This window comes from Taeniopygia guttata, chromosome 3 (assembly GCF_048771995.1).
Source record: "Taeniopygia guttata chromosome 3, bTaeGut7.mat, whole genome shotgun sequence".
Taxonomy (NCBI): domain Eukaryota; kingdom Metazoa; phylum Chordata; class Aves; order Passeriformes; family Estrildidae; genus Taeniopygia; species Taeniopygia guttata.
In genome coordinates, this window is record NC_133027.1 from 65,149,738 (window position 1) to 65,169,873 (window position 20,136).

At 40.3% G+C, this 20,136-nt stretch overlaps 1 protein-coding gene across 2 annotated transcripts; it reads left to right on the forward strand.

Moving 5' to 3' along the window:
* Positions 1 to 551: 551 nt before the first annotated feature.
* On the forward strand, positions 552 to 19,878 carry IL20RA (interleukin 20 receptor subunit alpha). 2 transcript variants are annotated; one of them, XM_072927015.1, is made up of 7 exons: positions 552 to 791; positions 11,405 to 11,503; positions 13,734 to 13,912; positions 14,592 to 14,767; positions 15,373 to 15,517; positions 16,066 to 16,205; positions 18,682 to 19,878. In XM_072927015.1, exons 2-7 carry the CDS (start codon positions 11,430 to 11,432, stop codon positions 19,591 to 19,593), a joined length of 1,626 nt encoding a protein of 541 aa, XP_072783116.1. In that variant the 5' UTR covers positions 552 to 791; positions 11,405 to 11,429; the 3' UTR covers positions 19,594 to 19,878. The 2 variants fall into 2 exon arrangements, with proteins under 2 accessions (XP_072783116.1, XP_030123999.4); XM_030268139.4 differs by having other exon boundaries at positions 658 to 791; positions 11,374 to 11,503.
* Positions 19,879 to 20,136: the final 258 nt, after the last annotated feature.

Here is a 20,136-nt window from a genome sequence, read left to right on the forward strand (position 1 = left end):
CTAAGGGAAGAAGGGCTGATGTCTCAGCAGCAGCTGCTAGAGCCTCCCCAAGCACCCCACGAGTCTGTAGCACCCCATGAGCACAGCGTGCACACTTTCAGGTTCCCCCATCTCCTGCTCTCAGTGAGGGCTGCACTGAGCAGCTCCACATACACTCAGTGAGAGCTCTGTTCACAGCAATAACATGTCATTTCTCACGAGCCCAGGAATGCTGAGGTGGGAATGTGCCTCTGCAACCCCTACTCCATCTGGGGTCAGGTGGAACAGGATGCTCAGCTCCATTAGATGGATTTTGAATATCTCCAAGAACGGAGACTCCATAGCCTTTTTCCATCTTCAAATTAAATGCGAAATAGTGGGGGAAATCGTATCTCTGAACACTCAGTGATGTACCACATTAACCTTCAGCTTCCTCTAAGGAAAAAAAAAAAAAAAAAAAAAAAGGGTGTGCAAGAGCACCTCGCTCACGTCTCATGGCGGTTTCGAGGGAGAGTTACTCATCAGTGAAAGCACTGAGGGATGCAGGAGAATCACCCCGCACCTTGGAGACAGTGTCGGCGCGGTACCACGCGGCCCCGGCAGCGCCACCGGGCGCTCCCCGGGTCTCGCCGCTCCCCCCGGCCCCGCGGGAGCGGCACGGCCCCACCGGCTCCTCCTCCCTCCTCCCACCTGCCCTGCCCGGGCCGCCGCCGGGCCGGGCGATGCGGCCCCGATGGGCGCCGGGCTGCTGGTGCTGTCGCTGCTGTCGCTGCTGCCGCTGCTGCTGCCGCCGAGCCCCGCGGCGCGCACAGGTGGGTGCCGGCGCGTCCCGCCCCGCGGGGATCTGCTCCCGCAGCCCCGCTGCCTGCTCGGCTGCTCCGGGCCGCCCGCCCTAGGCGGCCGTGCCTCTGGTGTTCGCCGCTTTGGCTGGAGGAGGAGAGCTGGGTGTTTCTGTAATGTTGCTCCATCTTTTCCTTTTCTCTGTAATTAAGCTGGAGTTAGGTTTTACGTAGCTCTGTATTTATTTTGCGCTCAGCCCTAAGTTCATAGCGAGCTCTTGAGATAGTTCTTGTTATATACCCATTTGAGTAATTCCATAAATACTTGTGGTGTTTGTAGGTTCCTTTCTGTTTGGCAGGCACCACCCTCAGGAGTCCAACTGAAGCAGTCAAGAGCTAGATTAAAACAAAAGTCAGGGTGGGGCTTTGACAGAGGTACTCAGCTCGTGGGTTACTGTCTTGAGTGGCTCCAAGTCCCGTCTCCCATGTTGACTGTATCATATGGTGGCAGCCACACATCCAAGCACGAGAGACAGAGGGAGCAAAAAAGGTGGCAGCTGGAGTGGGCTGTCGGAGCGGGATGTTACCCAGTGGGAATGAGTTTATTAACTGTAGCCTGGAACGTGTGTGCAGGGGGAGTCCCCTGCTGCTGTTAAAATAATATGTTATGTCTGGTTTTTAAATGTATCTCCTGTTAAAAAATGGGAGCAAGGCACTGGAGGAATTAGCAGATCTTCTAAGAAACCTACTTTGCCTTTGTGCTTTTGTTCTCTGCTGCAAGTGTTGCCTCCAAAACTCAATGCATAAGGACAGAGTCTACTCCTATTTAACTCCACAGCAAAACTTTCTGATCATGTGAGAGCTGGAATGTAGTGAGGAGCCTGAATGCCTTCAAGCGCCACTAAGTACTGTGTCCCAGATCACTCTTTTGGCAAACTACTCCAATATGCATCAGTGATTTTGAGTTGCTTTCAGAGGTACTAATGCCAGCCTATTTTCAAGTAACTGACCACATAATTTTCATCTTATTTTATGGTCATCAATGCAAGTGTTCTGGAAAATTTGTACAACTGGTATTCAGTTACCCTTTTAAAAAAAGCTTTAAAATGTGTTTAATACTGGTTTTGATTCCAAAGAAAGTTTAGAAAAATGCCAAGGGGATTATGCTGCTTTTGTGTAGTGGCTGTTCAAGGCAGAAGGGAATCTGTTTGCACATTCCTGAGGTTTTATGTGGAGGTGATTTCAGGGTTTTGTTGACAGTCAGCAATACTAGCAGGGAAGGGAGAGCTGTGCCTTCCACTGAAGGCTTAGAGCGTTCATTTTCATCTTTTTCGGTGTGAGACTATGAATGTTAGTAAATGTTAGCAGTATTTTGCTAAGAAATTATTTGAAGTGTAGAACTGTCATAGCAGTGCTCATGTGCTTTCTCTGAATTGAAGTGATAGGTAGGGGAGCCACTTTTGGGTACTTTGTTCCAACAGAAGAAACCAGGACCCAAGTAAAGCAGTTTTACAGCAGGGCTTTGCAGACTCGGATTCTGACATCTTACGGGATCTGTCCTGTGCCTGTCTCCTTGAGATCTCTTGCCAAGTAATTTTCTGAACTCCTTAACAGCAGGATTTAAACACTAAATTACAGCTTGACTGTTGCAAAACACCTTCTGTTTTCATTGTGATGTATTAGTGGGCATGATTTTATTCTAACTGGATTACATCCAGTCTCTAAATGTTCTAGCAGTTTCTAAGTGTTTTCAGGCCCGCTGTCTGTACCTCATAGAGTATCTGAGCAAGGATAAAAATTTCACTTGTTGTTGCAATTGGGGTTTTTAATGAATTGGTTTCACCCAACCATTTAAAAATCTGTACTGTAGAACAAATAAAAAAGTGCAGAAAATGTGAAATAAAATGGATTTTTTTTTTTTATCAGTGGGTTCAAGAAATGTTCAAGCATGTTCAAACACATTCCTCTTTACCATGTGGGAGTGTTTAGCAATGTTTGAGGAACTGATAAAGATATGAAGGAACAGTCTGAATTTTCTAAGTGGTAGAATATTAGTCCAAGCTTCATCTTAAATCCTTCTGCTTGCTTTTCTGGGAGGTTTCCCTAAGCACATTCTTCTGCAGTTAGAGAAACCTTGAAATCCTTGGCCTGTAGGGTGCAATCTCTCTCTTGTAGATCCATACAGAAGAATGCACTTGCTACTACAGTGTATCCTTATTCTGAGGAAAGGGAAATGAGTCTTAATGTTGTACTGCAAAATTAGAAGGATTTTGATTTATTTAAGGCATATTTTACTATTTTCATTCAGGTAAGGTATGTGATTTTGAAGCAAATACCAATTAATTTCTCTTACTGTTTTTTTGTCTGTATTGTGAAACAGTCTTGGAACTTGATTGTTCTGGATGAGGATGCCCTTGAAGATGTTCTTCATCAATGTATCTAGTGCAAGTACAGCTGGTCCAATGTTAAAATGCAAAAACCTGAAATGTATATAATGTAGACAAGGTTTTCTCAGTATAAACATTTTAATCTAACAGACCTGCTTATACTGGGTTGCAGTCCTTGCTAGCATACATCCAGACTTAGATCCCACTGGAGCTGATATGTGGCTATATCAACTACATTTTATATGATGCAACCGTGAAAGTTCCCCCTTTTTAATGTTTTCTAATAGCAGTGTAAGTTGCTTGTTCTGCATTGACACACCTGATTTAATTTACATCTTTCATATTCCACTTTGTCATATTTTTACTAATAAATAGCAATTTGAGAAGCAGCTTCAGGCCTCCCTTTAAGCAAATTTTAATGTGTTTTCTTTCACAGTTACAAGAACTGTACTAGAATGTACAAAACATCTCTTTTGATGTTGTTCTGGGAAATACAGAATAAAAGGGTAGAGATGGGAAAAGCAGTGGGGAAAAAATTGTAAAACAGAATGATTTTTTGAACTCTTGGTTTGAAAATTTTGTGCATATAGTATTTTGTATAACCTAGTACATGTCTATATACTTTGCAGGATTGAAATACATGTGTGTTGGTGATAATCTGTGTGTTTACCAGAGAGAGCATAAAGCTTCATTAATAAGAGTGGAAGTCTATGGTGGGGGGTTGAGCTCCTTTTTTTTTTGCACAATACTTCCTTGCTCTCTTGCTACTGTGAAGGCAAGAGGAGTAAATGTAACATAGAAATAAATAAAAATGGATATTGGCATAAGGAGAACTGCAGTATATGGAGGAGTATCATGTTATAGCTGAAAGGCTTATCCTTACCTTCTCATTTCCAGCTTCCAATCTCATCCCAGGCTATTCTAGATAGCACTGTGATCTAGCCCTAGTTCTTGGCTTTGTGTGTGATTCCTCAACTTCACAAGTTCTTACTGTCTGATAATTGGAGATGGATAGTTAAAGAAGTGCCACAGAGGCACTTCCAACACCTCTGGGATTTGTGATTAAAGCCCAAAACTTGGATGTGCATTGCAGTTCCCTGTGAAAACACTCAGGTTCACTGCTGTAGCTGATAACAATTCCTTTCTGTGGCTCTTGTTGTCTAGTGACCTTTAAAGTCTTAATACCAAGAGAAGCAAGTGGTTAGGCTAACTCAAGTCATTTCTGTGTGTGTGCAACTCCTGTTTATGTTTGGTTATATAGTTTTGGCTTGTAGAGATTTCTTCTGATAGAGTTCTTTCTCCCTGAGAAGTCTTACTGATTATCTGCAAGTTAGAGAGAGAGAAAGCCACCCTTTATGAAATAAACAAGAGCTCCTGTATTTTAAGAAGCTTAACTTTGTAAGAGACTGAATTTTGGAACTCAGGACTATCTCTAGATAGAATTTAAAATGACATACAGCTCTTTTCTTGGTACTTGATGTAGCAGTAACTTGGGATATTATTTAGAGGCACCATATCTTTCTTCAGTCTCACTCCAATGGAGAGGTGCCCCAAGAGTTCTCTGCAAAAGTTCCTTCCCAGAGGCACTGCCTATGCGAGGTGGGACATTACAAGCTTTCTGGGAGTGTTGGTCCTTCCTCTCTGATCTCGGGTGTAGAAGGTGTTCAATTTTCATCTTCTTAGGATTGCCTTTCCCTCATAAAGAAAAGGCAAGTGCTCATTCCCCATCTTTGTTACATTTAGTCTCCTGTCCAAGGCAAAATGTGAATTCAGAATTGTGGATTTCACTAATTAAAATTGTTTTGAAGAAAGAAAGGCAAAATCCCTTTTCTGGAAAAGCCATCGGTAGGTCACAGAGCAAGGAGCAACATCTATTAGGCAATAAATATAATGCTGTTAGTTCTAATTGGACTATTGTTGCCTAATAGCAGTTAAGTCATTGCTGAATGATGAAAGCCAAACACAATTTAGGTTCAGTTTATATGTAAAAGATAGATATTTTATGTAAAGATGGATTGGGAGTGTACCAAAATGTCGTGTATGGCAATTTGGCTGATAACTGTCACAGAGCATCATTTTTACAATATTTCAAATAGAAAGCTTAACTCTTGGATACTTTAAAAAACAAATGTAAAATGTCAGAGTTATTCTAACTAAGCTTTCATTTTCTTGGCTGTTCAATATGATTGATCTAAGCAGTAATGAATGGGTAGTGCTAAACATGTTCAAGGCAGCAAAGAAAAACCTCAACATTAAACATTAACAGGCAATTTTCAGTATTTCAAATAATTTCAAAATGTGTGTTTTAAAAAACAGCTATCAGATCATGGTATTGTGTCACCACTGGGCTTTTAAAATTAATGTAGTTCTTTTTTAAAAAAAAAAAAGGTTTTGTATGCCAAACTTAACAAAACCTCTTTCCATTTTAAATTAAAAAAGAAACGAAAAAGAAATACGCTGGAATCAAATCAAACTATTAAGCACAAAACACCTCTGTCTGATTATAGATCTGAAAGCCTTGAAAGGGCTGTGACTAATTTTAGACAAGCCCACCTTGAATTTCACTCACCTTGTTTGCTTGTTTCAGGCCACTCAGAATTAACAGTAAACATACCTACAATAACTTTCACCTGCTGGAGTGCATCAAGCAAAGGTGTTTGGAGCAGGGCATGGGGAAGATGGTGGGAGCTCTGCTCTTGTGCTTGCAAACTTTCAACATGGTGGGAAGAAAATTCAGTTTATTTTATTTCATACATGTTAGAAAAAGGAATGGGTGTCAGCTGCCATGGTCCTCTCTAGCAGTCTCCTAACAAGCCTTCAATGGACTGGGAAGATTTTCTCCTCCTTTCTAGGGCAGCTATTTCTGGACTGAGTCTGAAATGCCCTTTGACCAATATTCTCTTTAGAAGTGTTTTTGCTAAGTCAGGACACAGTTTGGATTTATAACGGCAAGGTTTCACAGGGAGGAGGAGAGCCTGTCAGGGCAAGCCACAGCTTCAGTCCCACTTCTGTATCTGCTGTTTTTCTGGCTTTAGTTCCACTCACACTCTGACAAAATTACCTCCTCAGGCTCACCTGTTTCCAACAGCAGCCTGCCCATTTCTTGAAAAACAAACCCCACATGCCCCAGTCTCATCCTTCTCCCACCTTTCCCCCCACCTCTTCCCTCAAGTTTTTCCCATCTGCTCCACCATCTGGTTTTCATGCAGTTTTTTTGCCTTTCTGTCCCTGTCTTTCTCCCCCATGCTCCCTTTGAACAGGGGATGGGAGTGATGGGCTCCTCTTGTGGGAGAGCAAAGAGTGTGCCTTGTGGTTAGCTCTCGAGTGCTGCTATGACTTGAACAGGAAATCACCTCTGTGCTCCTCCCCACGTTCCCACCAGCACTGCTCAGGTCGGAGGGTTTCATTAACCTGACTTCATACCCTGCAACAGAGAGTCCCAGCACCCCACCAGGAGAAAGGCAGCTGAGCTGTAATGGCTCCCATGTACTCCTCCTCGTTATTTGGTCTGCTGAGTTCAAGTCAAAAAGAGTCTGCACATAGAAAAGCTTTCAGGATCGCTTTATTTCTAATAAGTTTACTCGTTTGTTTAAATTGTTGCTAAGATGATGAGTAATAAGTTTGCTAAAGTGTATTCCTGGCTTTGTTGTTTCCTTACTTCTATGTAATTTTTGATCTACAATTTCGGCTCATCTCAGTCCCCCTGTTTATCACTTGGTGCACTCCCTTGCATACCGGTATGGCCAGTGCTGACTTGCCTGGAGCTGGAGATGTGCCAGAAAGACAGCCCCAACACTCTGCTTGTGAGGGACACTGAACACGATGCTAAATGGACATTTGTTCTAAGCTTGACCATTTGTATTTTTATGTTATACTTAACCATGTGTTTGAGGGACTGTTTTTCACCAAGAACATAACAATCAACACAAATGAGCTGGAGAAAGAAAAGAGAGAAAAAATGCCTCAAAAAATGAAGAGCAACAGCACAGGAGGAGCAAACAAGATGTAATAGGAATATGGCGGAAGTCACGCGAAGTTGAACTGAAAGACTTAAGAAAGAGCAGGGGCTTAGAGCATTCATTGCCAGAAGCAGTGTATCCTAGACTGATCCTTAATTGCTCGATGCTTCACTGGTGGGTCTAAGCTACAGGTGGGAAAAGGTAAATCAGGAACTCAGGCTGTTTGAAAGGCTTTCAGTGGTGTGTAAGTGAGGTTTCAACCCATGGCCTTGAAGCAGCAGCTGCAAATGCTGAGGCACAGCTGCAGTGATGCCCACAAATTCAGTACCCAGCACGAAGGTTTCCCTTCCATCAGAGGTGCTCCCAAGGGCCACTTTTGTGTAAGAATAATGGCCACAGTTGAAGCCAAAGTCTCTGCCATTGTCAGAAAAGCAGTTCCTCTTTTGAATTCTGAGATGACTATAGGGGAGGAGTTATTGGCTTTTACGGCTGTGGGTAGCAAGACTGTTGCAGTAAGGCTCATCTTTCTATCTTAATGCTTTCCACATCATTCACTGTCTTAAATTGTACCCTACAGTTGTTTAGAAGGTTCTATGATCTTCTTTGTTGCTGTATTTGATTGGATAATTTGGTGTTTGCACCTCTGTGCCATGTCACAGTAAAATACAGCAGATGATCACTCCGCTTGAGAGGGCTAGAGTAAACAACAGTGGTCACACAGGAGGCACTTGGATACCAATAGGTCAGCTTTCAGTGGGTCCTCCACCTTCTCCCTACCCCAAAATTTTTGCCACTGCACAGAAAAAAAAAAATCTTAACTTTTCTATATTTATATACTTTTATGCTTTGCAGCTGCTGGGTTACCCAACTGAAGTGCAAAGCTAAAAAATCTGTCTAGAGCCAGAGGACATGGGTAGTTGCAGCTGTATTTGTTCTGCAGCACTGCCATTAAAACACAGCTGTTTGCCACCAAGACAGGCAGGGGGACCTCCTAACAGGGAAAACACAGATGCGCTGAATGGGTAACACGGAATTTGTGTGTGTTTATCCCTGTGTCTGTGTGTATGTGTCTGTGCATGTGTGTAGATATATGTGGCTATAACCAGAACTGAGCTTTGAACAGTACTAACTTGAGCAAGGTATGTACTTGGCAGGGACCTCTATGTGATTAAAACTGACCAGGTTTTTAAACCTGGCTGGTGATTTCATAAAGAGAAGGTGAAGCATCAGCCATGCAGACTTTTACTCATGTGAATAATCTCTCTGACGTCAGTGGGGTTTTTCACTCACATGCAAAGGTGTTTTCAGGCTAAGTCACCTCTGTTTTGGAGAGTCTCACTATAGCTTATTCTAAGAACAGGACTTGGCTGATCCTTGTGGTGAAGTTTGCAAACCTGTATTTTTAGTTTATTTCCAGGCCAGATGTCAGTCATGAAGATGTAAACAATTACATTATTCAAGGTTTGATTTACAGCCTTTCCAAAGAGAGTAATAAGGGTTCCATTTTTTTCCATGCAATGAATTAATGAAGTGACTTAGCTGTGCTGGAAAGTGAATGACAACCATTGCTAGCAATCACTGTGGCAGGTTAAACCTAGCAAAGCAACATGGGTGTTTGATTTCTGCTCTTAGGGCAGTACAAATTGAAAATGCTCTGTGTGACAACCATGCCATGAATCTCGATAAATGGAAATAAAATCAGAATATAACTGGATGCAATGTGTTTAAAGACTAGAAACTGAAAGACTGAGACAAGTTAAAAAAAATTGAAACATGCAGCTGTTGCATATACTTGAATCCTTTCCTGACTGATAACCATGGAACAGTCAAGCTCTGTGTATGATCTGTTCTCTACACATGCCTTCTGATACTATTGATCACCAAACAGACATGAAGGAATTAATTCTTAACTCTTCCTGGAGACATATGTATGGTAGTTTTATTCTTGTTTTACACATGCAGAATTGTGATGTAACTAACCTGCACAATTTATTGTAAGGGTGGGAGCTTTTTAGTAAAGGGGCAAAACCAGAAATAGAAACCAAATCTCTGTTGTTTTATCTCATGGGAAGTTAATGGTCTCGGTCCCTTCTAAATCTCACTGAGCTGTGTTAGGTGGGAGTATACCAGCAGTGTTGTAATGCTTTAGATCTTGTAAAGATACAGTCTGTGGCTTCTACATGCTGAGATTGGCTCCTCTGCTGCAGTCAGTGTTTCTGTTTTGAAACTTCATTTACCACAGCAGAAACCACAGTGGGAGGAGGGAAATTAAAGTTAAAAAAAAATTAAAAATGTCAAAGAGCCAGTTTCACATGTTAATAGTTTAAAAATGTTTTAATGTAACAGCCAAACACATGACTCTTACTACTTTAAAATGTGCTTGAGGAATACAAATGTTTTAAAATAAGGGTGAACACATGCGGAAAGGTACAGGCAAACAACTTTCTCAGCTCTCCTAGGGAGCTTCATCTTTACATTTGGATTCACTTAAAGCAATTGCAGAGGACATTTATTTTGGGGAAATGAAAACCTTTGATTTTCTAGATTCTGTATCTCCTACTTGGAAGCAAGTGTTAGAATAAGACAAATTCCTGGAGAATCCCTTTTGCTGCATTTATATCCCCTGGCATCCTGGAACTTTTTTTATGTTGCTACCAAATCTGTAGTTTGAGCTCTAACAGGCTCAAGTGTCATGGGACATTTCTGCATCCAAGTGTCTAGGAAATGGGACTTTCTACTCTTTGTAAATAGATAAGCTTGCCCTAAGGACTATACCTGACAAAACTTGTTCTCTGACTAGAAAATGGAAGCCACTGAACACTGTCTAAGTGCTAAAGATAAAAGAGAGCAGCATTGGAAATACCTTGGATGAACAGTGTTGTGATCTGAAGATACAGATGAATGTATATATGTATGCTCAGTACAGCATTACTGAGCAGCTAGAGGCCTGGAAAACCAAGAGTTTGCGCTGAGACAGTTTGAAGTAATAGGTCTCTACAGAACTGCAAGGAGATTGTTTAATCAATGTATTGAAGAGAAAAAATCTTCTACTGTTTGGCTCAAAGACAGATAGAAGTCTGCACATTATCAGGAAAATGGTGGTGACTTTTGCTTACAAATGCAATTATATGTTACATACACAGGAGGATGAACACTATTGTTCTAGTAATAGCAAAATATACTATGAAAATACCCTAAGATCTGCTTATAGAAGTAACAGCTCAAGGACTATTCATTTGAACAAGTTCATTTTATTTCCCACTTTCTTTGCTTCATTTTGTTATACCAAGAAGTAGAATTGCATTCCCGGAGGAGGAGATTAAAAGGTTTTGAAAAATCCTGAAAAACCACAGAGGTGCTTTTTTTCTTCCCTATTATGCTCTTGTGGCTACATGCAATGGGAAGCTCCTTCCCAGCAGTGGCAGTTGCTGCCCCCAGAGCATGGCAGGAATAGCTGAGGCTTGAATCATAACTTTAAACTTGGGAATTTTCCCCCTGGGCCCACAGGCTTCATTTTGAAAGCAATTTAGCAGTGTGGGTATGTTCATGACATTTATTAGATTAGAGGTGGGTATCAGAAAGATCTGAAACTGTGTTCTTGGGATACCAAAATTTGCCTATTTAATAATTTCAAAAGCTGGCACGATGAACAGCAAGTTAGATGTGTAACCTTACAGTAGATGTTTGCTTCTGACTTTCAGAAGAATCAAAAGGGATGGTCAAATGACACTGGGGCTTTTGTGATCATGCAGTCCAATTCTCCAGAGTAAAGTCATACTTCAGTTTGTAAAGCTGTGTTCACAGTATATTCTGTGTGTCTTTTTCTAAAATGCCTGGTTTGTCTTTTAAAAATCCACTCAGCTACAAGAAGATTATAGTAAAGTATTAAGGATATTTTTTTAAATTTTCAGTGTTAAGTTTTTTTCTGATATTCAAATACAGTTGCAATTTTAAAAATGTGTGTCTCTTCTAGGCCAAGCTTTTCTAGTTTTAGCTTCCAGTCCCTGAATATTCCCATGCCTGTCATAGATGGCAAACCATTTTTGTTAGACAAAAAACACACTTATAAAAGTGGAATGTGAGACTGCACTAGGTAGGGACACTTGTAAAAAAATCGATTTCCCATAGCCAAGCACATTACAGCTTTAATGCTAAAAATAGTAGAATTTATGGCCTTTTTAAAAATAGCTGTCTCTTTTGGCTACTTTGTGAGTGTATGCATTTGCTAATTCTTAGTGCACATTGTTCCTTTCTTATTTTCTTTCTCAGGAGAGTTGTATTGTTCTTTGCCCAACCCTAGGAATGTCCGTTTTGAATCTATAAATATGAAGAATGTCCTTCACTGGTCAGCACCAGAAGGCACAGGTGATGGAGTAGTCTACAAGGTGAAGTATGCAGTGTAAGTTGGTTTGTTTATGTTATCTCCCACTGAATTTATTTTTAGCATTTTAAATAATAATTTAAAAAGAAAACCCAACTTTATGCAAGGTATTGCTGATATAAAGTAAAGAAAGAACTAAAGTGCGAGCTAGACTTAATCAGTGTGGTTTTTAACTTCTACTTCTGGCACTGTTTACCTCACAGCAATTAAAAAAATGTGTAAGGAGATGTTCTTCCTATGATAGAAGTGTAGGAAGAAACATTGTAATATTAAGGAAGCTTTCGAAGGCATTCCTCCTAATATGAGAGAGAAGAATAAACACCTGTGTTGTGGACTGGTATCTGTCCTTATACATCCTCTGTACACACTTAAATGGATATGGAAATGTATGATTCAATCACATAAATACCCAGTGTGTCATTGCTCTTTCCTGACAGAACCACTCCCCCAGATTTCTTCTGATCCAGCAGGGCTCTCTAGGAGAAAATCCACCAGTGTTACCAAGCTTTGTACAAAACCAAGTAATGTGGTTGGAATCAGGCCCTTACATTGTCAAGGTCTGCACCTTAGTAGGATATCCAGGAATTTGCATGAGAACCAGACTCCATTTCCTTTATTCACACTGAGAGAGCACTGTGTCATTCTGAAGGGCAGTGATAGAAGTTTGGCTTCTAAATAGGTGTAGCACTGTTGTCACAGATTATGTAATGCTCCCAATCTTTACCTCTAATATTTACACTTCCCTCAATCTAAGAACATTTTCAGAACAGTAAAATGAATGTTGATGTCTAGAAGTTTCCTGTAACTTAAGAGTGCTGAGCAGTTACAGAGTGAAGGATAATTATTGTCATGATTTAGGAATAGTGTTCTCCAATTCAGAAGCTCTGCTGAAAAAAAACATGGTGCCACTTGCTTCCCCTTCACCTCCATCCGTAAAAGGCAAAGGTCACAGATGGAGCTAAGAACCATTTACTGGAAACAGCAATGAGATAAGAAAATGAGCAGCGACAGCAGCAATATTAATGATAAAAATGTACAAAAGAGAGAGTGCAGAGCTCGACCTGACTGCAGCCATGCCACCCAAACAGCTCCCTCTGGTCAGGACCAGTGTTACCAACACTGCTCCATCTGCCATGCTTCCTGCATGGGAAAGGAACACCTTTCTTCTAGGAATGTAGTGAGGGACCTCCTGTTCCCCTGGCATTGATGAAAAATGGCATCGAATAGTATTAGAATTTTGGCCATGCCCACACAGCTTCAGGCTCCACTCCCTCATGGTTACTGCAAGAAATTAACCCTGTCCTTGGCAGAAACCAGGACTTGTATGGGAGGTAGAATGTTCAGGGAGAACGGGTTGCACTGACTCTGAAAGACCAGCTGGTCCGTGAAGAGTCTGTAGCCATAGGTATGGCCGTCTTTCACACTGCACACAAAAACACACAGGTGCCTCTACCCACCCAGGAGAGCAAGGCCTTGAGATAGGTGGAAAATGCTGGTGATTCCACCTGGAAATCCAGCATTTTCCACAGCAGAAGCTGTCACATGCCCTTACTAATTAGCAGCCAGAGGAGAAATTCTTAATGTGAATTATAGGAGGAGGAACTTCTGAGCAAGTCCAAACAGGAATTTTCCAAGGAAATCTTGGTTTGTTCTACCAGTGTATAAAAGCTGGTCAGTACCAAGGCATTGTTGATAGGCGATATATGGTCTTTTTTCAACTAGAAGGGTTTTGAATTTTGTTGTGTTCCAGTTAAGACTTTCTTTTAAACTAGAAAACAAAGCATCAGACAGGAATGAATAGTCTCCTGTCATTCACCTTGGAGACCCTGAGCATGATCTGTGTCCATACTTGAGGATTAGTCACTGACCATTCTGACTGAACTCTTTGTTTCCATATAAATAGTTATCCTATCTCTGTTGTTGTGTGTATAGAATTCAAAACAGAGCTGTGGAGAGATCTCCAGTCTGCACAGGCAAACCTTGACTTAGATTGGTATCACTAACATCCCAGTTAGGTTCATTTGGCTTCTTCTGGAGAGGACCTACTCTAATTTATTTTTCATTAAGAACTTGTGGAAGTCTTGTGCTTCATCTCAGCTGAAGCTGGGATTCCTTGAAATTTCAGATTTCTGCTAAATACAGAAACTGTTTTATCAGCCGTAATAAAGCAGAGAAAATTATATTATGAGGTGACTAATATAATGGAAATAGCTTTTATACAGCTCCTTTCTCTTTCTCTTCAATATAGATATGGTGTTGGCAAGTGGATTAGAAAGCCGGAATGCAGGAATATAAACAGAACATGGTGTGACCTCTCCAGTGAGACCTCTGACTACGAAGAACAATACTATGCAAGTGTTAAAGCATTCCTAAATGGGGCATGCTCTGACTGGATGGAGACCACACGATTCAACCCTCTAACAGACAGTAAGGAGAGCTAAGCACACAGCCAGATGTTCAATGGCCTTGATTAACAATGTGTGCTCAGACTTCACGTGCCTTCACAGTGTATGATATTTTAATTTTAGCATGAAGTTGCATTTTTTTCAGTTGTTTCACATTTATTCTTATATTCTGATTTAGACAGAAGTAATTCAAATAATAAAATTGGAATTTGGATATATATATAATATATAGTCTGGTATATACTGAATTCTTTATAATGCTATGGTAAAGCCTTACTCAAGGCAGATAAAATCTGTGACACATTCACAGTATAAATAACTCTGATTTTGAAAAGGCTTTGTCAAACCAATCAGTAGGCATACTCTAGAGCCCAATGTTTCTTATCTGTGCCAGATAATCTAAGAACATACTGGTAATTCAGCCTATTTTAGTAAATTGAGTTTCAAGGTTGTTTATCCTATGAAGTCCCAGGAATTCTTTGTCAAAATTCCAAGTCAGTGTTCACTCTCTCACTGTAAAGATCCTCTTAGTTATCTGATCAAATAATTTTCTCCCAATATAAATAAATTTTTCAAAGCTCTACTTAGACTCCCCCAATAATTGCAAAAATGTAGTATGATCAGTTTGATGAAACTGGTCAAACCAGTGTGCTGTGCCTCTGCTGAATTTGATGGCTTTTTGTACATGTTCATTTTTCCAGCTAAAATAGATCCACCCATGGTAAGTGTATCTTCTACTGACAGATCTATTTCAATCATTTTGACTGCTCCTGAGAAATGGAAGAGAAGTCCTGAGGAAGAATCCATATCTCTGCTTCAAGTGTATCCTGGCCTACAGTACAATGTGTCTGTCTTCAACAAAAAAACAAAGAAGCGGGTAAGCTTTGACAAGGCTGTGGAACTGCTCCTATTCAGTCTGTGCTCTGTGCTTCTCGAAATGCCAAGATTAGCAAATATGCAGTAGACAAATGTGGTTTGGTGGTTTGGTTGGTGTTTGTCTGGTTTGTTGAGAGTTTTTTTCACAAAGGTGCAGGAAATATAGCAATAACTTTACTTTGGACTCCAAGGTCTACAAACATTTTGTTACCCTAAGGCTCCTGGCTTTTCTAGAACATACCAGTTTGAAATATTTTGTGGAACCACACCATGTGCCTGCCATGGGGGTGTGTGTGAGGACAGGGCTGGAATGATGCTTTAGCTCTATTTGAACTTCACCACAGGAATGTGGCCAGTAGTGGCCAATGTTCCTGCTGCATATGAAGCATGAAATTGTTCAGTAGTGGTACAAGAATCTTTGATTGGAAGAGAAAATTATCAGGTATGATGTGACTTAACAAGTAACTTGAATGTTGATTGCGTTTGGAGGAAAAGGATGCAGCTGGCAGCTCTTAGAGTATCAACCTTTCTAGAAAATGTGTATGCTCGTGACCTTTCTGTAGTTCAGGAGTTAAAGGGGGAAAAAATACTTTTAATGTCTTCCAGTGGTTCTTCTCCATCAGCAACAACACCTTGGTTGTGCCCTGGTTAGAACCTGGAACAGCTTATTGTGTCAGTGCACAGATACACGTCACCACACCAGTTTTGGACAGTGGCTTTTCCAAAGAACATTGCATTACTACGTTGAAAGGTATGTGTGAGGTGGCAAATTAAAAATAAAAATATGTAAGTTAGAAATAATCATGGTAATTGAATTTTTGAGTTTTTTATGTATCTATTTTGACAGTGATAATTAGCATGGTTTCTTCCTTCTCTGTGCACTTGTACCAATGGAAAAAAACCGAAAAACTTTGCCTCTAATAGAGCATAGCTGGGACTGACTGGAAGGTACATCAGTACCTTGGGAGAAAATTGTCTGCATTCTTTGAGTTTTAGTGCATGGAGAATATTTTCTCTCCTTGAATGTGGTTTGGAGTAGCAGAGCTGGGTCAATCTGAAGTTAGCAACAGGAGAACCTAAGGGAGATGTTACTTCTTTATAGAATTTAATTTATCATTTAGACAATAATAATAACTGCCCTGTAGCTCAAATATTTTTTTTTCCATTTCCTGCAAATTCATTGTTTATCCAAAACATTTGCATTCTGTATCCAAAGTGCAGTGTGGTGAATGCACATATTACTGTCTACATACATTAAAAAGTTGCTTGTTACAATCAGAACTTTTGTTTTATTAACAGACAAAACAGAAGATGAGACTATAACAATCACTTTTGGATATATTATGCCTGCCACGCTGGCTCTCCTTTTTATTTCTGTGGTATGCTATTGGGTGCACAAGTATATTCACATCCACAAACAAAAACATCCAACAAACCTGGTAAGTGTCTTCTGTTGCAGGAGGTCACTGCCAACCTTGGCACTAACAGCAGAGCTGTGTGTTTTCCAGGGTTCTAAGCAGGCTTGGAGGTAACTGTGGCTAGCTCCAAATAAAAGCTCTAGTTGCTACTGAGATCAAGAGAAGAAAACCACATTGAGGGTTATTAAATGCAAGAAAAACAGAGTAATAACTCAACTTTGCAATGATCAGAACAGAGCTGTTGGTTTTGGAAGAGTCATTGCCTTAAGCAAGGTCTGAGGTGCACTGGGCAAGGTCTGTCAGGGTGTCAGAACTCTGTAAATTTATCTAAGATGAAGCACTATGTAAAGTCATTTGGACAAAAGTTATTTGTTGAATTCAGAAACAAGAAGGGAAGACAATTAAGCAGTACAGGAAACATGATCTTTTGTTGGACTGTTACTGGGTATTACCAGATTTTTCCACTTAATTGTGATTGTGAAGTGTTTAACACATATGCATCATACAGATAATTTAAACTGGATTTCAAGAATACTTTGAAATATTGTACCATTTCCTAACACCCAAAAATGTATAAACAATTGCATCCTGTTATTTAGACTGATCAAATACACTTTTTGGAAAAAAAATGTTCTCAAATTACTTAGCTGCAAAGTTTGTTGATTTTTAGAAAGAATATGTAAAGTCTAGGAAATGTTACTGGTTTCCAGCTCATGAGCTCAACAGAACTTTCTCACAGATATCTTTAAGCAAGTTGCTCAACCATAAACATGCAATTGTAATAATGAATGAAAGCTTCAATGTTAATCCAATCTGTGTGACACCGTGGGATGGGAGATACAAGGGAGTTGGTTTCAACATGCTCATCTTGCTGAAGAAGATTAGAGAAGTGCAGAGGTGACAGGAGAAATCTTCACAGAGGGACTGTGAGTTCAGAAGGGCTCAGAAGGATTTGAGCAGCCGCTGCTGCAGTGTGTTCAGTTGTGCACAGAAATGCCTCCTGCAGCTGAGGAGGCGCTGGTTGTGTTATAGAGCTGTGGAACCCCAGTGTGGTTTGGGTTGGTAGGTATCTATCTATATTCAAAGGTATCTAGTTCTGACATGGGCAAGGACATCTGCCACTAGATCAGGTTGCTTAAGGCTCCATTCAACCTGACTTTGAGCGCTGCTTCTTATGGGGCATCCATGGCTCCTTGGGAAACCTATTCCAGTGCCTCACCACACTCACAGTAAAGAACGTATTCCTTATATTCAGTCTAAATGAACCCTCTTTTATTTAAAACTATTGTCCCTTGTCGCTACAAGCACTAGTAAAAAGTCTGTTTCTGTCTTGTTCTTTATGTTTTGTTCCTGGCATGCAGGTCATGGTATGAGGAGATAGCTTGGTCTCTTGGGGAGCTAACAGGACAGAGCTCTTTAAAGTCCAAGAGCATGAAAGGCTACTTCTTGAAAAAACTCCATTCAGTAGCAGACTAAACTCCTAACTCCAGGAGTTATTTTCTCTAAGATGTAATTTTGAATGTTGGGAATTTTTTTATGTTCATTGCACTTTTTAATGACCATCATGGAGCTTCAATTTTATTTCTCCACCTCTGGATTCAGTCAACATTAAAGTAACAAATTTATATGGACCTGGTATTTTAATTATGCTCTCTTGCTTTCCCAACATAGAGACTGTCCCCCATGTGCACCCTGTGTGGCTGGAGGGACATGAAATAAACTGTTTGGTCCAGAATTTCTGACTTGTGCAACCTTTCAGACTACTTGGTACATCAATTAGTGGTCTTAGTCTTCCATTCAAGCTTGAGAGCACTGAAATGCACCTTCTGGTTGTTTTTTCTGTTCACTTCACCAGTGCCCACACAGTGTTGATCCCTGTCAAAAATTTTACTCATTTCAGAAAGATCCTTATGGTTTAATTTGATGATTTTGCACAGATTCATAAAAGCAGCCTGTGGCGGACTACACAGTGCAGGCTCTGTACACCGTGTTTCAACCTGATGTGTAGCTTTCCCTCTGAAAGGAAGCCTGGTATTATTTTATTTTCTGTAAGTTATAAATTAACGTTACTTGACACTGCTTGTGGGAACGGGTTGTGACTGCATTTTCTCTTCACTGGTAAAAAGGAGTGGAATAGATTCAGTAATTTGTGGCCCAAGAGCAAAGACTGATGTTTTCTCCAAAGTCATATGAGTTTATTGGTTGATTTGGAAACACAACCTGCATTTGGCAGAATTGTTCTAACCATTATTTTGACATGGGGATGAGGGGCAAAGGGGTAAGAAAACTTATCATAATATAGCTTTACTTTAGATAGAATTAAAAAAAGGATAGCATACTGACACTCTTGAATTTTTATATGATGAACTTTCTTCTTCCATAAGTTGAAATAACTTCCTAATAAGGTCTAACCTAGCATTATATTTTAAAAATATAAGGTAGTATAAGAAGATGGTATTTTTATTATACTTTACTCAAAATATTACTTACTTTCCAGGTATGGCAGTACACTGACAAATGCAAGGAATGGGTCTTCATACCAAGTGAAAAAATAGTGCTCGACCTTATCACTGTTAATGGGGACGACGATGAGGAATCCAGATATCTGTCGGAAGGGAAAAGTCCCCATTATAACACAGTTTACAACACTGAAGGGAGGGATTTGCCTTCTGAACAAGTGCTGAAAGCAAGATATTTGCTTGATTTTTCATGTGAAGAGATTTCACTCAAAGAAGATACTTTAGTAGAAGAGAAACAAACTGGAAACTGGGCATCTCATGGCTGGTCTGGAATACAGAATACTTGGAGAGATAAAAATGCAGGGGTTGTAGAGTATGAGCATGATATAAGGACTGAAGATTTCGGTCCTGATCAGAAACTAGAAGAGAAATTTTCTGCCCCTGGGGGGCTACAGGGTGAGCCACAGGTTGCTTTGGGGGACTTGGTTGATATGGAAACAGGACAGCCATATTCCCCCCAGGTAGAGATATGGGTAGGAGACCTTTGTTTGGGACAGAAAACAGAGGAACTTAATTTGAAGGTGGTTGATGCAGCAGATGAATTGCCAAGTGAGACCCATATCGACTTCATGGACCTGGATACTGAAAAATCTGGGCAGACATTCTATCATCAGCTGGAAGAAACCACACAGGGCCTCACAGAGAAAGAAGGTGTGCAGACCATATTAGTTGATTGGGATCCTCACAGTGGAAGACTGTATATTCCTACTTTGTCCAGTGTTGAAAATCAGGTGTGTGAAGGAGTATTCAAGTATGATCATCCTGACAAAGACAGAATTTTGCTCAGACTCTATGAGAGAGAGGTATCTGGTGGATCACCTAAGAACCAAGAAATGTATCTCCTGCAGTTCAAGGAACAATGGGGACTTCATGTAGAAATGGAAGACTGAAAAGTAATTTTCTAAAATATTAAAAATGCAAAATCTTGTTTATTTTGCTAAAGAGAGTGATAAACTCAGGGAAACAGACATGTCTTAATGTTTTGAAGTTTTTGGAACCATCACAGTTGAACAATTTATTCATCATATGTTATTTATAACAGTTTCCAGATGTGATATAAATTATGACACCAATCATAAACCTCTTGTGTAAAATATGATTATTGTGAGGTTATACTCTTAAAAAAAATAAATAAAAAAGAAAAAATATTTTAAAATAAATATTTTTACAAAAGATGCTCCCACCTTGCAATCCCTTGCATTACCAGCATTTGAAAGCAGTTACTTTTAGGGGAATGAAAACAACTAAACAAATTTTAAAAATGGGTAAAATGTAGGGCGAAGGAGTTCAGTGAAATGGCTCTAATCTACTGGCTGGACCGTGTCTTGCCCAGGCTTAGAGACAGGCAGCTGAGCATCTGTCTGACTCATGCCCTGCAAGTGTCTGCTCCTCTCCGTGGCAGGAGCAGCTCAGAGGGAGAGGTGAGCCCCAGA